Below are 20,395 nucleotides of genomic sequence, written 5' to 3' on the forward strand. Positions count from 1 at the left end.
CATGGATGTTTGTGAAGATGATGTTCATCACCTGGTGTATAATGACCACTGCTCTGCTTATTGGAGGCTTAAAAAAGTCCCGTTTATATCTGGCATGAAGTATTCAGTTGTTTTGCTGATGATGCTGAACTCGGAAGCGTGATGGTAAATGAAAGTGATGTAAAATTCCTGCAGGAAAACAGACTAGTCAATATGAATAAAGGAAAACTGCTGTCAGTTTAATGTGGTGTGGTTAGGTGATGTACTTTGGGAAGAAGAGATCACAAGTTATGTACTATATTATTGGTAGTGAACTACAGGAAACTGATGATGCTAGGGACTGGGGGATGATTGTGGATAGGGAGTTCAAGTATACAGGGCATATTGCGAAAGTAGACAAAACAACACTTTAGATTAAGTGGTTGTTGAAGAACATACAAACAAGCATTAATAGAGAAGTTATTCTTCCTACATATATATAAATTAGTTTGAATGACTATATACCGAGAATGAAAAAGAAAAGGTTTAATGTTAAGATACTAGTTTCGTTGAATAAATAAACTTCTTCAGGTATCACAGGCAAAGAATTATATATATAAAATAACAGACATGATAAAATTACATCAACAGATCTAGTACATTTTAAAACAGGAATGCATGCTGGAGTTCCAATTGAAGTTGGCTACGTGCATGAGCTGTCACAAGTGCGCCAATACTGGACGGTGGAAATGTGTGTGTCAGAAAGATTGTAGCTAAGGCTGTTGTTAATATGGGATGAATCGGCGATATTTCTCTAGATTCGATAATCTTTCTTTTGAGTTCATCATAACACACATGGATATTAGAAGTTCGCAGCCAGTCTACGAGGTGTTGGCGGCCTTCATCCGAGTTGATAGAGGACGTGGCTAGAGAGAACGCTGGCCCTGGTCCTATTGTAGGATATGTCTCTTTGGTGTTCTTCCATACGTAAAAGGATGGATTTAGCTGTCTGGCCGTGATATGGTTTGCTACATTCACACATTTCTTGTAGACTCCTGGATATTGAATAGGGAGATGTTTCATTTTAGGTCTACTTAGTATGGAGCAAAGTTTTGGAAACGTAGTGAAGCAAGTTCTAATGTTGAATTTCTTAAGAATTTTTGCCAGTTTTGGGGAGAGAGAGCTGATGTATGGCAACGATATAAAAGTTCTTGGGGGTAGAAGAATCTTCAATAGCAGTTGAGAGATGAGATGGAAAGAGAAAAATTTATCAATCTCTTTAAGAGAGAAACCATTGTTGACAAAAAGTCCATTTTAGTAATTGGATTTCATTTTCAATTTCTGTTTCATCTCTTAGTAGAGATCTGGCTTGATGTGCTAGGGTTGAAATAATACCAAATTTTTGAGGAGGGTAGTGATGGGAAGAAGCATGAAGGTATCTGTCTGTGTGGGGTTTCTAAAAATGGAGATTTTGATATTTTCAGCGCATCTCGTAAGTTTTAAGTCCAGAAAGGGGAGAGAGCCGTTGGATTCCGGTTCGTAGGTAAAATTGATTTTCTCATGAAACTTGAGGTGGTCTAGAAAAAAATTGAGGTTGTTGACACAGTGTTCCCAGATGAGGAATACATTGTCTATATAACGATACCACATTTTGGGTTTAAGAGTCGGGGAATTAATTGCTTTTTCTTCAAAATCCTTAAGAAATATGTCAGCAAGAATCTGAGAGAGCAGACTGCCCATAGCCAATCCTGAGTTCTGTTTATAAATCTTGTTTTTGTATTTGAAGTATCCTGAATTTACACAGTGAGAAAGTAAGGAAAATAATTTCTTGAATAGTTTGTTCTGGAGAAGAATGGAGGACTTCTTGAGTAGGTACATTCATGAAGAGAGAAACTATATTGAAACTTGCCATTAAATCTGATTTAATGGCAAGTTTCGATATAGTTTCTCTCCAGTGATCGACTAACTCAGGAACTTGTCAAAAGAAAGGTTCAGAAAAAAATTCTTTTAGAGACTGAATCAAATTTAGATTGCCCCTTTCCCCAGGGCTACACATGCCTATGAAAATGCAGCGTAGTTTAGTTAACAATAAAGGCATTATTATTGGATGCCATATAGTCAACTAAATAACGCAACTGACGAAAAATTGGAACATTCAAATTTATCTGCAGTGAATGTCATTGTAATGATAACAGAATATTATGCACTGAAATCCACAGCCACAGTTTTCATAGAAAGACAATATAAGTTTTAGAAAGTATTATATTTTACCAAATATTAATTTTTCTAGACACCATCTATACCAGGCAAAGCTCTACAGAAATGACTCAGCAGTGTCTATCTGATAAGGCACCATGTTATGTTATGTTACAGACTAGGACGATGTTGAGGAAATAAGAATGAAAAGGTTAGTACTAACCAACTTACCCCACTGCCTTCCAGGAAATTGCCATTTTTCAATGGCTTGTGGAAAGTCTAACATTAAATATTGTGGTAAACTTTTTAAAGAAAAGCAGCTGCAGTAGTCTAAAGTTGCTGTGGTTTATGGAATTCACTGATGCCATCCCTGATTTTTTTCAGAACTTTATCTGTGTTTTCCAGTCATCTCTGATCCAGAAGTTAAAACTGGTTTAAATTCTGTACAAGGTGTCCAATGCATGGTCAGCTAGACCAAACTGAGCATAATTGTGGAAAGAGATGTATATCTTCCAACCGCCTTGTTCTCCAAGACAGATACTAGTCAAAACACTAAACTAGCTGTTTTGTATATGGCTAGTTTAGTGTTTTGACTAGTATCTGTCTTGGAGAACAAGGCGGTTGGAAGATATACATCCCTTTCCACAATTTTGCTCAGTTTGGTCTAGCTGACCATGCATTGGACACCTTGTACAGAATCGAATGGAAAGAAACTATTGCTTCATCACAGCAAGCACAGACTTGACTTTTTTTTTTGGAACTTCCCAAGCATTTGGGAAAACTCTTAGATCTCCTTCCCAATAGTCAAAGCTAGCCAAGAACACTCACAGAGGACACTCCTTGCAGGACAGATTTCTAGTGTAACTTCTATTTACTGTGTTGTGTGTGATATTACAATATTTATATTGTATACCTAAAGTTTTCCCAATATTTCATCTATCTCTTAGATAGATGCAATATTGGAATGATTAAACTTCTTTAATTATTTCTGTGTTGTATTCATTCCATTAAACCTCATTATAAACAAAGAACAACACAATTACCATGTTTACCACCAATAATAAAAAGTACGGTTCAAAGGCAGTTGTAAAATCTCTTTATTTTAATAAAGTGTATAGTTCTTTAATTTCCTGAGTTTTTCACATTTTCAGTATGAATGAGTGGTAATATAAGAGAAGCCATTTGTTGTAATGTTAAGCTAATTTATCTGTGGTTATGCAATGACTGTCCCCCCCCCACAAAAGCTAATTAAACAGATATTATATCAGTTCACTTGTATTACTTTCTACAATGTTTTAAATCCAAGGACTTGATTAATTCGTAATATCAAATTGAATGTTATTTACAAAATTTATAATTAGCTTGAAAATATTAAAGCATAATGCAAAACTATGATCCTAATGAAGCTAAAGAGACTAGAACTGGCATGTCAAAGCTTTTAACTTAAATTCACTGCCTATACAGAATAAACATTAAAAAATTCAGTTTGTATCTTCAGGTTGTAAAGATGTTGCAAGACGCAGCATACACTGAGTTATAAGATGTACTCTTCCTTCTGAGCATAGAGAGAAAGTCGGTCCTTGAGAATAAATGAATGTGAAGTTGGGTAAAAAAACAGGAGAAATAATAGCTTTTCAAGAACAAATGGACCGAATTTAGATTGAATGTAGAAATAAGTACTAGTCAAAAGGGCGGTTGGTAGAAGTCACATGTAATATAACTCATGTATATTAAAAATTAACAAAGGTAGAAAATCTTAGGAATTATATAAATGCTAAACTAAGTTCCAACATTACAAGGCTATACTAGGCAACACAATGTCAGTATTTTTTATACTGAAGCAACACTCAGAAAAATAAGTTTCAAAACAATTTTCTTTTTTGTTCTACAAGAAGTTTCAGCTTTCAATTTGTATGACAAAATATCCTTACTAGCATAAAATAGTTTTTGAAATCACAGATGAAGTATATTTCAGCATTAACTCAAGTACAACAGATCTATGTATATATACACACATATATAAATACTTCTAAGCCACACTATTTTGAATTTGGTTCTAAAAATGCGGTAATCATTATTATGTTGATATGAATTTAATGGATAAGGAAATAAGTTTACATTTGTGAGTTCATGAAATTAAGACAGGATGTTATCAATGATAATTTAATTACAAATAAGAAATGGCAAATATATTTTTCTATTTGTTTTGCATATTACTACATTATAGGTATGCACCAATATTTCAGTCAGTATTTATTAAGCAATATATGGTGTCACCGGCATATTAAATGTTCTCTAGCCCCATCCATTTTTGAGGCTAAAAAACAAACAAGAAAATTTGAATATAAATTTTCAGATAATGAAATGAATGCCATATACATAAAAAAAAAATATCTGTATATGTATAACTGCACAGCTCTCATATTGTGAACACACACACACCAATTTTTTACTGAACAAAATAACTTCTAATCTTTACTGGTTTAACATAGTCTTATAATTTATGCATAAAACACCACTTGATATCCAGTATAGCATTGATTATCCAAACAACAGATCCCCACCCCCCACCCCCAAATCTATTTTTAGTGTACTGGTTGTTATGCTGAAATGTTACTCCTGCTGCTAAATGCATTTGTTTTCAAATATTTATTCAAAAATATATGCAGCATTGCATAGAAAGTCTTAATTTGTCATTACAGTAGTTAAAAAACAAATATTGGCTTGGCTATGTGTGATCTTGATGAATCACTGTTTGTTGTACTGTTGTCAGTGAGGAGGGGATTAGCTTTCACCCAGTCTGAAGAAGAAATTGCCATTAGTCCAGGATGAAGAACGTGCCAATTAAGGCACGTTCTTCATCCTGGAATGTGCCTCTTTAATAGCAGTATCTCTGTTCTACAGAGATACTGCTATTAAAGAGGATGAGAGACCTCACCATCAAAAAGACTATCTTGAATGACTAAAAGAAAAATTCAAGACTACTTATTTTAAAAATAAACCTTCCCAAGATTCATCATAATCTTATTTGTGTGCAGTTACTTTTGTTATTTCTGCTCCTGTAAAAAGTGTGATTTATAGTTGAAACCATGCAAAGCAATTAGTTAAGTTCAAAATAATAAATTTAGTTTAATTCTTCAAGTGTGAGCAAACAAAGTTTGCGCTGGAAAACACCAGCAACTCATAGCAATGATGTTAACTTGATCCACCTTTGCTACGAGTTGCCCAGTGTTGTACTATCTTACCCCAGTCCTGAAGATATTTTCAGGCGCAAACTTTGTTTGCTCACACTTGGATAAAGGATTATACTAAATTTATTATAGTCTAACCAAGTGAAAAATAAACTTTCAATAAGTTCAAAATAAATATAGCATATATTGTTTCTTCAAAACATTTTTGTTATTTACAAACCATTTCTTAAATCAGTTCTTATTTCTTTTTTTATAATACTTCCTATTCAAAAATGGCATAGTAATAACCTTGCACACAATGATTTAATTGTAGGCTTAATTACACTTTGTTTCACGTAAAGTGCATATTATCCGAACCAACCTTGGCCCCATTTGGTTCAGATAACCAATGTTATACTGTATTATCAGACATAATCTAACAATATATACCAAAACCTGCAAAAAAAAGTAATTTGTGAGTCATCTTATTTAAGAATAATGGGCTACTAGATTCAATTCTTTGCACTAACAGATATGCAAATCAGTAATTAATAAATAGTGTTGAATGAATAATGAGAGCATTATGATATACTATAAGAAAATAATATATTACAGGGTTCTGTTTTCAGACAGTTTCCATAAAACAAGAAGATATGAAAATGTAGAGGCAGGCATTCCACATCATCAGTTTGAATTATGATCAATGACCGGGAAAGTTTTAATATGACAATGTTCTTAAGCAAAGATAAAAATATACTAATTTGTATAATTATTATCATTATTACATAAAAGTATATAAATGATAAACATTTCTTACAAATGATCATATATACACACACAGTATAAGTATAGTATTGCATCCAGAAGCAAAGTACAATAAATATCTGTGATCTGCTAGTTTTTTGATTATCGGTTCTCCCACAAATTCTGAAATGCTATTTTTTTTTTTTTTTCCCAAATTTTTATATCCCCTGAATCCTTTCTGTGGAACTGGATGAAGGCATATAAAAGGCATGTTTATTAAATCTATAGTCCAATTTTTTATCTGGTGTCACTGTTTTAGATAATATGAATATCATCATTTTAATATTCAGCTTTTGAACTTTTTCAGCTGAATAAGGATCAGATAACTTATTTAGAAAGTTGTGACAGATTAAAGTTTTTGAGGTTGCTTACATTTCTGATAAGGTGATGTTCATCTAAAAATGCACATTTAAAACATAGAACAAAACATGTGGTTACCGATCCAGTGTATAAAGATTGTACTAGAAATGTAAGCATGAGAATTTCTTTTTTAATTACAAGGGATGACAGAAAAATTTTTGTTACATAAAACATTTTTAGACTCCTTCCTCACTGCAAAGGCATGGTTTAATTAATGGAATTTATATTCATTTACTTCATGAACCCTCAACATTCTTTATTCTAAGTTCAACTTTATTGAGTAAGCTCAACATTCTTTATTCTAAAACATTTTGCTAGGAGGGGAATTATTATTTACCTGCACAAATATGCACATGAAAATTAATTTGGTGCAAGTTTTACATTAAAGATTTATTACTATTCTCATAGTAATTAGCTCCTACTTCTGTTAATTTGATTATCTAATATATAATAATAATAAATATTAAATTATCATAATTAAATAACATACCATGATTATTTTACTACATTATTCACTTATTTTTATTTAATAAGTGACAATAATTTGGAAGAAAAAAATAATTAAACATTCACATTTAAAATAGTGGCAGCACTAAATTTTAGACTATACAAACCTAGTTATTAAAAAAAAATAAGAATATATTTACTTTTGTATCTGTAAATCTTTTATATCACTTAGCATCATAGTATATTCAGGACTATTTATTTTTAAATAAATAAAAAATAAATCCTCTAATATGTTTTATTCCCCAAAGGGAGTGAGCAGAGCTCCTTTAGCCTTAACTAACTTTTGAGGACAGGTGGGCAGCCAGTCTCCATCCTTCACTGACAGAGCTTAATATCAATGAATCAAGCTTTTGGGATAGAGGGATATGACAGACAGGTGCTGACATCTTGTGGTCCTAAAATCCTAATCATTCAATAATTGTTTGGAATATTGCAATTCTGCCATTGCTTTTTTAGATGTGATGATAAAAACCTGAGTTTCCAGTAGGAAGAAGCCCTACTCACCCATGCCAGAGATTGAATAACTTGAAAACTTGCCAAATTCAGACCTAGAAAATGTTACTCTAGTTGGCAACTAGAATTTAAGCTGTAACAGTCTTTCTTCAGGTGGCCTAGCACTCTGGAAACAAATGATATTTTCATAGAATACAGGCACACAATTTATTTTAAATAAAACAAACTGACTTTTCTCAATAAATTTCTGTAGTGTATTTAAGGTTCATGTACCATGTGCAGAGTGCAAAAGAGAGTCTGGTCATTTTGTCATGGGAAACATATTTGCTATAGCAGCTTTTCTACTTAATAAAGAATTACCTTCACACCTAATAAGAAGCATATAACTACAATGAAATAAAATAAAAATTCTGAATATATCATTTAGAATCATGATATTAACCATGCTACTGGCCAAGATGTATATATACGTCCAGGTTACCATGGATGCAAAGTGCATATTAAAATTGTAATATCATTGATATTACATTGAAATATATGATGGATATGAAGTGTATGAGGATGCGTATTTGATCCATAATGGCTGGTAAGGTGGTTAAAATAAGTATATATTTAAAGATATGCTTAGCCTGGAATGCAATGTTTAATTAATACTGCAGATATCATAATTCTAAACCATGAATAATGCCAAGATTAGAAAAAAAAAAAAAATCTATTTAATCTAATTCAAAAAACCACTAATAAGACCATGATCTTCAGAAAACATTCAGTGTTTATGGGTTAGAAGTTACATATATTATTCAAAACTTCAGAATGAACTTGACTTTGTATCTTGGATTATCAACAGAATTCTAAAGCAAAATTACTATAAATGCAGCTAATATTTGCAGGTGGCAGCCATGTCTATTAAAAGAAAAATGTGATAAATTTGATACAATTTTGAAATAAATCAGTATCTTAGCATTACTTTTATCAAACTGCTGAAATGGAGTACAGTGAATTCTGAAAATTCAGATGAACTGAATGATAAATGCAAATCAAAAATTTTAAGTCAAATCAAACTTTTAAAACAAAATTTTTCCTATAGCTTTCATATAAGGCCTTTTTCAGTCTAATAAGTTTATGTCAATATATATAATAGTACCTGTTACCTTAGTAAAATAGTATTATTTGATATAATTAATATATCATTAATAAATAGTTGGAGAAATAATTGCATATAACATCAATTTTCAATTTTATTTAAATTGAAAATTCATTAAATTACGTATAACATATTAAAAGTCATGTAATGCTATAAATATGCATAATAAATAACCATAACATTCTTGTTATGTTTCAGTATCAAAAACAGAACAATTGTTCTGTTTTTGATACTGAAAACTGCACAACAAAATCTGTACCAGTCTTAATTCTATTAACACTGTTATTTGCAATTCTAGATGCAATACTATAAAAACATGTCAAAATGCACACGCACACACACACGCGCACACACACACACACACAAAATAATTTAAAATAATTACATTAATAGTTTGAACAAATTTCCAAGCCTGCATAGGAACATGATGCTCAAATAGGAGAGCTAATATAGATAAATATAAATATGAAGATCAGAATTTTCTAATTATATGAAAGCATACTAAAGAAATAATTGCCACATTTGACTTGCTTATGCATATATATATGTGTGTGTGTGTGTGTGTGCCCACCCACATACACTTGTGCAGGCGAAATATTTATATTCAATGACACATCAGAAACAATTTCTTAGAATCAAAACAATTTGCACAAAGTCTTAACACCATGAAAAGAAAGGTGCTTTATTCTGGAATGTTTGTGTAAAACTGTCACTGAATGCCCGAACTTTCCCTCGTCCTCCTTTACTTCGCTCCACAATGACAGCAGGCATCTGTACCAATTGTACAGGAGACTTTCCATCTTTTAAAGCTTGAGTCAGATTGAGAATCTGAAATGACAGTAACTTAAATGATACTAACTTAATTTTCACACATTTTTTTACATTACATAATTCATAACATGCCTCTCTGAATTTCTACTGGCAATTTAATCAATAAGAGATGTAACTTTTTTTATATAGGATAATCCTAGAGCAACTTGACACTTTTATAAGGATAATATAAAAAGTTACTGACATACAGCAAATTATATACTATGATAATAAAGTCAGTATAGAAAGTTTTAATACTAGCAGCTACATGATTTCACTGAGATTTCCTGCTGCCACATAATAGATGATATTCAGTTTCTTGCCAGATGCAATGCAAAATGTTAGTTGTGACTTCTGAAAACTTTCAGATCATCAATGTTCAATAGTAAAAATGAAAAGAACTTGTCTTGCAAATTCCACAAGAACTCCAGTGAGGTTAAGTCCTTTCCTCAGGTTAGGAAGACAACCCTGCATATACCAGCCCACAAACTTTGAAAATAACTGTCAAGAAACTCTTGCTCTTGGTTGTTGAAATACTCTGTGGTTTTCTGATCACTTTCAGTCAGAATCAGAATATGGAACATAACCATATACATATGGCAGTGAGTCTTCTTCATGAAGAGAGAGAGACTGTACACCTTTGTGAATCAATTCATGCTGCAAAAACCTCTCACAAGTGCTCCATTTCATAGGGATGCTTAACTTTCCCCAAATTTTTATACTATCTATTCATCACAGAAGATTATTACACATTTCACAAAGGCCTTGAAAGTTTTAAGGTATGAGATATAATTACACTCTCAACACATTCCACATCATACAGTGATCTCTAGATTATCTAACCCTTGAATGGGTTAGTATCAATTACCAACTTCTGGTAGCAGCATTAGGTAATAACTGAACCTTAAATTAACTGCATCCTCAATTATATAACTAGCAAACTGATTTGCCATAATTAAATTCCTGTTATGTACCTCAAGATGTGTACAGGATACAATTACAGTAAAAATTACATTAAAAAACTTTTCATGTAGTACCACATTCCTATCAACAATTTTATTCCAAATTAGTCTGTCACCTGTCAGGACTCCAGTACTGTCAAAATATTATATTTCAGTCTTCTTCTTCTAAGGCACTTCTAATTGCATTAATCCACCTAGATCTTGGTTTGCCTCTGGGTTTTCCTCCCTCTTATATGGCATCAAATACCATTTACTAACCTTTACTTTTCCATTCTGTTTAAATGACTATACCATCTTAGATTAGCTCTGCTTACATATTCCTGAATGGTCAAACACAATCAAAAATTGTGGGTTCATGATTTTCATTTCACAAGATGTTAATTTCAATGGATTTCCACCAAACCTTGTCTGCACTTGGATAACATTTTCTTTATTTGCGTATAGCCAACTATGTTTCTTTGTATGACATACAAAGTAAAATTCCTGTGTAGCAAATCGATAGTATGCTAGGGAATTTCCTACTAGATTAGAGATTTACCAGTGGCATTAGTAAACATTGCTCTAATACTGTAACTGCAATGGAACAAAACACGTGGTCACTGTTGCTGTTTGTTAACATATCACACATTAAGATTCAAATGACAGAAAAATAGGTTACAGCCATTAAAAACTGTAAATCTATCTTAGACTAACTGTATATGTGTTATGACATTCAAACACTACAATTTCTTACATTACTTTAAGCAGCATTAGCAGAAATACTGTGTAATATAACTTTGCATACAGGAAATATCAATTTCTGATATATATATATATATATATATATACCCTCATGTGATTAGTTTACATTATTATTATTAATCTTTTATCAACAATTTTACTACAAATTAGTCTATTACTTGTCGGCATTCAAATAATTCTTCTAAGGCACTTCGGATTGAATTAATCCACCTAGATCTTGTATTCTATTCCTATGCATCTTTTCCCTACCATCTTGGCATCAAAATCTGTTTTGCTAACTTTTCCTTTCTTATTCTATTTAAGTAACCATATATCACCTTAGATTAGTCCTGCTCACATATTCTTGAATGCAAAAATGTCAAGTTCCTTCTTAATGTCTTCATTTTTAATATGATTTTGCCACTGATGCCACCTGTTTAGGCCCCTAATTTTTCTAAGAACTCTCGTATATCTGTGGTCTCTAATCTTTGATCAAGTGCTTTATTTCTAATCCAACTCTCAAATCCATAACTTAAAACTGGTTTGAACGCTGTCTTGTATACTGTTAGTTTGGTGTATGGGCTAATTTCTCTCTTATTCCACATAAATTTATTCAATTTGTTCCCACAATATCAACTTTGCTTATTCTGTTGTCCATTTCCAGATTTAACTTGCCATCTTCACAAAAAAACTGTGCCTAAATAGCTGAAATATGTTACTTGTTCTATAGATTCTCCATTGAGAATATAGCTGAAAAATACTAAGAAATATACCTAATTTAATTTTTCCTTAAAATGTACCTGGATGTGTTATTTTCAGCTTATGAGTAAGCATGCTCACAAAGTCAAGATACACCAACTTAGTGATGTAAAATTAAAATGTGATGGGCAGTTCACACCTGTATTCTGATTTTCATGGTTAACAGTATTTTGGTGAAATGTCTTATTACTTGTAAACAAAAACAGCTATTGAATTTCAAACAATAATAAAATATATACACACTCTCCTGAAACAAAGTGGAAAAATGTATATACGTGGATCCTGTGAGTCCACTTATAAAGAAAAAAAAAACCATACTTACAAAAGGCTTAAAGAAACAATGAGCCACATCACAAGAATGCAAGCTAGCCATTTAATGTGTACAGAGATTTCTGTCTAATAGTTACAGTTGGGGTAATTATTAAGTGATTGATCAACCAAGAAAAATTTAGATAGTGCTATAAGATAATTATAGTACAGTTATGCTGAGGTGACTTTGTAAGTAGTAAGTTGATTAACTGAAAATTCACAATACAGTCAGTGCTTATGCTATTTGTCATTTTCATTGGCAGTCACTTGAGAATGATATCACTGTCTCCTCTTAACAGATATTGGTGAGTCCAAAGATAGCTGATTAAACTGATGCATGAATCTGCATTACTTCCATAGTGGTGATCTAATGCTCTTTTTTTCAGCCTCTGTGACAATTTTATATGTATATGACCAGAATAATTAAGAAAGATCATCTCTCCTGCTTTCAGAGTACAACTTTCAAACTGATTTAGAGTCAACTACCAGATCATCTGAATTACTTTGACATACTAATTTTGGCACTAGTGAAAAGTACCACTACAAACTTCACTAATGAGGGATTTAGGGTATTTGCGCTAGCATGCTGAAGACAGATGAAGTTGGTTGATGTGAGCTGTTAAAAAAAAAGGATAAATGTTAGTAGTAAGGGATGATTTTATTATGTTTGATTCATTATTAATATGGATTTTTAAGTTTTGCGATACTGAATTCATGTTTTTTTATATAACTGGTGTAGTTTTTTTCATATGAATTCATCATCTCTGTATTGTGACTGTATCCATCAATGGCTGCTAGATCTAGCACATTACTGCCCAGCCTACCACCATTTAAACACTATGTGATTCATAGCCTAGTCAAGGATTTTGAGGCTTATGAAATCCTCGACTAGGCTATGAACCAGAGAAACTTGTCTTAAAATCTAGAAAGACAAACAAACAAATCACATCTTATCTAGTTTTTGGGCACAAAATATATCAGCTAAAAAGAACATTATGTCTCTTAACTGCATCTGGACCTCTCTTGAAAGAAACAGTTTCTTTATTTCTTTGGTGGAAAGAGCTCTTTTCCTGAAAACTACTTTATCTTGGAAATAACTATATATTTCCTGATCTCAGTTAGATATATGAAGGTTCACACTTTGCAACAAAGTCCCAAAATTTGAACACCGTTTTGCATTCCTCTTCCAATGCCTTTTAGAAAACTCTCACAGAAATGTTTCTTCTTTTCACTTTCATCTTTAAGATTTACAATCTTTTCCCTCTTCCTGTATGAAGGATTCCAAAGAAAAATGAATGAACATTTAAAAACCAACTCACTATAATCCTCCAAAACAGCCATTAAATTACTACACTAGTAATTTAATGGCAGTTACATTGGTAACTGGTTTTCTAATGGATATCAGAGAGTTATATATGAAGGAGCAGTATCAGGCAGCAGGAAGATTACAAGTGGAGTTCCACAGGGTTCAGTACTAGGACCATTACTATTCAATCTTTATGTCAATAATATTGTCACAGGACTAGGGAGATATTCAGTTATTTGCAAATGATGTGAAACTTACGAGGGCAATTAGTAACAGTGCTGATGTTTCAGCTCTTCAAGTCTAAGTAAGCTGAAAACAGGAGCAAATGAATAGAGATATCAATTTAATGCAACTAAATGTAAGGTTTCATGTGAGTTATACTGGAAGAAGCAAGGGATCTTCAGGTGACTAAATATAAAGTTCAGAGGACATATTGAAAGGTTGTAAAGACATTAGCCACAAGAGATAAAAGAATGGTGGTCCCATTGTATAAAGCTTTGATCAGACCACATTTGGATTTCTATGCTCAGATCCGGTCACTGAATTTCAAGGGGATGAAGTAATCTTGGAGAGGAGGTGCAGAAACAGATAATGAAAATGCTATTGTGACTACAATGTTGGTTATGAGGAGAGAGAGACAAAACATGCAGACTGCAGAGTCTGGTGGATAGAAGACAAAAGGGGGATATGATTGAGACAATTCAAGCTGTTGATGAGTTATTATAGGATTCACACTGGGGAGATTTTTCACAAGGAAAGGAAAAAGGACAAGGTGCCATTTCTGGAAGTTGCAAAAGGAAATAGCAAGTAAAAAGATAAGAAGTAAGTTTTTTACATGGAGAGTGGCAGAATGGGTCATTTACCTATGAAAATGAACCATTTACACAATGAAAAGCTCTTATTTAAGTTCCTTTGAATTTTAGACTTGATTCAAACGTAGGTTTTTTCCAGCAAAAAGGCAAATATTTCCATGTTCTTAAAAATGCACTATGGAGTAGTTAAAAAAAAGAGAAACCAGTTGAAAAATTAAACAGTATGGTACACAATGAATCTGAAAGTTATAGAAATGTTTTGAGAAAATTTAAACAAAAGATTAAATAATGGCAAAATCTTATAGGGTTTTATGAAATATTACTAACACCTTGTTCCAGCATATTACTAATACCATGTTCCACCATGTGCAAAAAAAAAAAAAAAAAAGTGTTATATTGATTACACTATCCTCAGAATTGTCAAGAATTACGTGCACATATATTAGCAAGGAAAGTGATTAAATCTGATGGCGAAAAAACTCGGTTCTTTAATTTTATATTATTATCCTAAGATCTCTATGGAGTCACAAACAAATCTAAGAGGTCCCCTTTGTCATACACACAGCTCATCATACCATGCTTAAACACATTCAATTTTTCTGCAGACCATGCTCTAATGCATTCCAATCATTCAAAACTCTCCATGCAAAAAACCTGCTACTCACCCCCATAAATAAATTACTAAAACGTGACCCTTCCTTTAGCAAATTCATGCTGTTCATCAAAGATAATACCACTGCTGTCAACACAATTCTGGATCATGATTCTCACCAGTGTTTCCAACACTTTAACCACAACACTTGACATATAGATTAGTCTATAATTTGATGCCTGAATTCTGTCTCCTTTATCAAGTGGTACAATCTTGCCTTCCTTCCAATCCTTTGGAACTTGATCCAATGTAAGACTCATATTAAACAAATATGTCAAATATGCAGTGATATTTCATTAAGTCACACAGTCTTATTCAGTCTTATTAATATCAAGTTTGCTTAATTTCTCCTCCTTTTTCTCCACTGCTCTCAAACTCTCTGATGTCACATTCACAAGGATGAAAGACCTTTATGAGCTGTTCATTAAATATCACAACTATATCCTCTGCAGTAGTTGCCCTTATACCATTTTCTCCAATCAATGCCATTCTACCATATTTGTTCTTATTTTTGGCTTCATTAGCTAACTGATTCACATACTTCACTTTTGCTACTCTTACCAACCGAGTCACTCTCCTTGCCTGTTCTTTGTAATTCTCATGGAATTAATCCTTGCCACTCCTCTTATGTTGCCCCTATAATGATTTTTTCTCTTATAATCCAATTGCCATGCACTGCCACTCGCAGGTCTTTTGTTACAATTTTCACACAGACATCATTTGATTTTGTCTTCTTCACTCTTCCATACATATACAGATTGTGTAAATCTATTATACTGATGTAACAAATTTGATACGAATCATTTATTATGACAAGCCAAGGAAATAAACAAAAAAGTATCATGTGAATTCTCAATAATGAATTTACAGATTAAGCAAATGCATTTTGCTCTCTTGATAACTTAGTAAAATACTGTCTCTACTGCCTTTAGCATTTTTGATCAAGAGAGCAAATTAAATATGGGAATAGATTTAAGAGAAAATACAAAAATCAAAGTAGATACAGGGTGCTAAGAGTCAAAGCTGAATAACTGGGAGGAGACTTCCATATAGTTTTTAAAGGAATGCTGAGAACCGATAGGGCTTTCAACCTAATGTCCAATCCTCACCTCGTGGTGCACCCTGTTAGGTATCTACCTGGATACTGAATGAAAGAGCATGGGCTGGCAATTTGGGATCTAGTTTGACCAATTTGTATTCTTATTGGCTTAAACCACAAATAAAATGATGGTACAACATGACAGAATTTTATGCCGGCTGGGGTGTCGCCTGGTTAAACAAGTCCCCCATTGTTTTCGTCAGGGAACTAGGGCGAACAACGAAAAGTCAGCTACTAGAACAAACCATGAAACACACCCCAACTCAACATCACCAGAGTTAAAGATCAGTACTATCAAAAGAAGAAGCCTGAATGGCAAAGAAATTGAGCTGGCTGAGGAATTGGATAAGTACCAGATCAACATAATAAGGATGACTGAAACAAAAAAAAGACAAAACTGGTGAGATCCATCTAAGAAATAAATACAAAATTTTATATTCAGGCAATAACAATCAGAGAAAAGAAGTAGCAGCTATACTCAACACTAAATACAAGGCTTATCTTCTTGAATGGCAGGCAATATCAAGAAGAGTGATATGGGCAAATATCAAAATTTGAGTTTATGTCAAAATTTGTCCTGTACAAATGGAACTTAGGACGAGGGAAAATTCTCAGCTATTGTCAGCACTTGGATGCTCTCCATTGTGATTTCAACCAATGATTTAAGGATATTCTTGAAATGAAAATACCAGATTAGGTTTTGGACCCATTTTCAAATACAAACAAAGAAGAATCTTTACAATTACAAGAACTGATAGAAGTAACAACAAATGAGGAAGTGAAATCAAAATTCAAAAACGGGTATCAACAGTTCTGGTTGCAAAAGCAGTTGCCCATACTTTATCCTAGATTGTGGGCTATACTAAAAAAGTTTTTAATTGCATTTCCATTCAGCAGGGGGTGTTGAATAAATTTTTATTGGAAAAGGGGAGCTGTAAGCCAAATAAATGTGGGAACCACTGCTTTAGAAAAAGCAACTGAAACAATGAAAAATATTTTAGGAAAATTTAGAGAAAAGAACAAAGCTAATACTGATGGCAAATACCGCTTGGATTTCTGCTAAGGACATGGACTGGTTATTATTAATACAATCTTCCAACATAAAAAAGGTGCATAAATTCACATGGAGAGAAGAGGCAAGGAATAAGAAAAGTCTCATTGACTATGTTATTGTTGATAGCGATGTTTTCTCACTGGTGCAAGACACTAGAGTGTACAGAGGATTTGAAATTGAAAGTGCCCATTTAGTCTCGAGTAGGATAAAATTGAATTTCGTATTGAAAAGAAGAACATGCAAGAAAGTTTTAAAGCGAATAAAAGTTGAGCAGCTCTCAGAAGATGTGAACTGTCGACTAAAATACACAAATATTATTCAAGAAAAAATGAGAGAATTTGAGAATAGGAACCAAATCTTGGAGTGACAAATCCTGAAGAAAACACTAATTGATTCAACCAGAGAGGAATGTGGTGATATTGTACACAAAGATAAAAAAATCAGAACTCCATGGTGGTCAGAAGAAGTTAAAGAGGCAGTGAAGGAAAAGAAGAAGAAAGCATATCGAAAGTTACTGGTGAATAAGTCAGCTTGTGTTCTTAGAGAATACAGTCACACATGTAAGATAGCTAAACACTGTGTAAAAACTAGCCAAACAAAAGTCATGGGAAGACTTTGACAAGAAAATAGAAAATAAATACCAGGAAGATAGCAAACTATTCTGGAGGCTATTGAGAAAGCTCAGAAATGGAGAAAAGAGTGCTGTAAAAGGAATTCATCATCATCAAATTCCTGCCATGTACCCTCAAGGGGGGGTGTACAGGATATGACAGTACTACATGAAAAATTTACATCATTACTAACTTACTATCTACAATTTTCCTCCAAATCACTCTGTTACTTGTCAAGACTCCAACATTATCAGATCTTATATTTCTATCGTCTAAGGTACTTTGTACCGTATCAATCCACCTATATCTTGGTCTTCCTCTGGGTCATTTTCCTGCCAACCTGGCAGAGAACACTTGTTTTGCTAATTTTTCCTGCCCAACTGTTTAAGTGACCTGAGATTAGCTCTGCTAACGCATTCATGGATGCTGACAATGTCAAGTTCTTTCCTAATACCTTTTTTTAATATGATATTGCCATTGATGCCATCTGTTCATGCCTCTAATCTTTCTGAGGACCCTCATATCAGCAATCTCTAGTCTTTGGTCAAGTGTTTCACTTCTGACCCAGCTTTCAGATCCATAAGTTAAAATTGGTTTGAACACGGTCTTGTATACAGCTAATTTAGTGTTTTGACTATTTTCTCTCTCTTATTCCATATGAATTTATTCAATTGACTTCCTATCATACCAGCTTTGTTGATTCTGTTATCTATCTCCATATTTAATTTACCGTCTTCACTAAAATTCGTGCCTAAGTAGCTGAAATATTTTACTTGTTCCACTGGTTCTTCGTTCACAACCCAGTTGGCATTTTCAACGATTCTGCCTATTTTCATTGCCTTTGTCTTTTTATTGCTGACCTTCATACCATATCTATTACAACAGTTATTCAATTTAGTCAGGGAATCTTGCAGACACGTAGCGGATTTATTGATAAGTATAACATCTTCCGCATAAAGCAAAGAGTTGACATTAACATCTTCTATTTTGATATCATGTTTAATACCACTTTCCTTCATAATGTGGTCCATATAGATAATGAATAACAGAGGGAATAATGTACATCCTTGTCTGAGACCAGATTTAACATTAAACCATCTTCCTGTACTTCCTTCAATTCTAATTGCTGACTTGCAACTCAAATAAAAACTAAGTATTGCTTGATATAATGCTTCATTGACACCATATAACTGTAGCATATTGAATAGCTTCTCTCTTGGTGCCATGTCATATGCCTTTTCCAGATCAATAAAACTTAAATACAGATATCTTTGATATATTCCTACGATTACTCCACTATTTGTCGTAAAGTGAAGATCTGATCCTGAGAGCCTCTATTTGGCCTGAATCTAGCTTGTTGTTCACCAAGCTTTTCTTCCACAATTCTTCTCAACCACTTCTCCAGTATACTGGCATAAATCTTATCAGGAACACTCAGTAGGAAAATACCTCTGTAATTCTCACATTCAGTTTTATTTCCCTTTTTATATATGAGTACTATGAGAGCTCTACTCCAATCATCGGGAATTTGACCCTCTGTTCAGGCCTGCTGAACTATGCAGTGCAGCGACGGTAAGACTTTTATACCTCTATACCTGAACATTTCTGATCGTATATCATCTATTCCAGCTGCCTTTCCACATTTCAGGCTTTTGATTGCTTTTTCAACTTCACAACTTCAAGATGGATATGTATTCCTGATTGCATGCCTGGTCAGTGTTTTTTTTTTACCACTGTGCTGTCACTGATTATTTCATTTAGCAATTTTTCAAAGTAATTACTCCATACTTCAAGGATATTTTTTCTCCAGTTTTTGTGTCACCGTTATCATCTCTAATTCCTTTTACACTCTTTCTTCCATTTCTAAACTTCTTCAACAACCTCCAGAATATTTTGCCACTTTCTTGATATTTATTTTCTATGTTCTTGCCAAAGTACTCCCAGGACTTTTGTTTAGCTAGTTTTACAAAGTGTTTAGCTTTCTTACATTTGTCTCTGTATTCTCTAAGAGCACAAGCTGATTTATTTGCCAGTAACTTTTGATATGCTTTCTTCTTTTCCTTCACCGCCTCTTTAACTTCTTGTGTCCACCATGGAGTTCTGATTTTTCTATCCTTGCAGACAACCTCACCATATGCCTCTCTGGCTGAATCAATCAAATCAATCAAACTGAATCTCCAAGTGTTTTCTTCAAGACTTGCCACTGAATCTCCAAGGTTTGGTTCCTGTTCTCAAACTCTTTCGTTCTTTCTTCAATAATCTTTGTGTATTTTAGTCTCCAATTCACATATGAGAGCTGCTCAACTTTTATTCGCTTTAAAACTTTCTTACATGTTATTCTTTTCAATATGAAATTCAATTTTATCCTGCTCAAGACTAAATAGTGATCACTTCCAATTTCAAATCCTCTGTACACTCTGGTGTCCTGCACCAGGGAGAAAACATCACTATCAACAATAACATAGTCAATGAAAGTTTTCTTATTCCTTGCCTCTTCCCTCTATGTGAATTTGTGCACATTTTTATGTTGGAGCATGGTGTTAGTAATAACCAGTCCATGTCCTAAGCAGAAACCCAATAGGTATTTGTCATTATTATTGGCTTTGCTCTTTTCTCTAAATTTTCCCAAAATATTTTTGTATGTCTCAAAATCATTTCCTACTCTGCTCTTTACATCCCTAACAAGGACCAAAGAAACTGGAAAAAACG

General features: G+C 33.1%; 1 protein-coding gene across 1 annotated transcript in view; it reads right to left on the reverse strand.

Moving 5' to 3' along the window:
* Nucleotides 1–3,234: 3,234 nt before the first annotated feature.
* LOC150106780 (phosphatidylinositol 4-kinase type 2-alpha-like) overlaps nt 3,235–20,395 on the reverse strand; it is a 148,888-nt gene continuing 131,727 nt past the window's right edge. Inside the window, exon 10 of the mRNA XM_090393316.1 lies at nt 3,235–9,420. Within this exon, the coding sequence (XP_090249442.1) occupies nt 9,250–9,420 (171 nt within the window). The 3' untranslated portion in view covers nt 3,235–9,249. The remainder of the gene's footprint in view (nt 9,421–20,395) is intronic.

The sequence above is a fragment of the Typopeltis vanoorti genome, chromosome 5, assembly GCF_054136105.1.
Source record: "Typopeltis vanoorti isolate ZY-2024b chromosome 5, IOZ_Tvanoo_1.0, whole genome shotgun sequence".
Taxonomy (NCBI): Eukaryota; Metazoa; Arthropoda; class Arachnida; order Uropygi; family Thelyphonidae; genus Typopeltis; species Typopeltis vanoorti.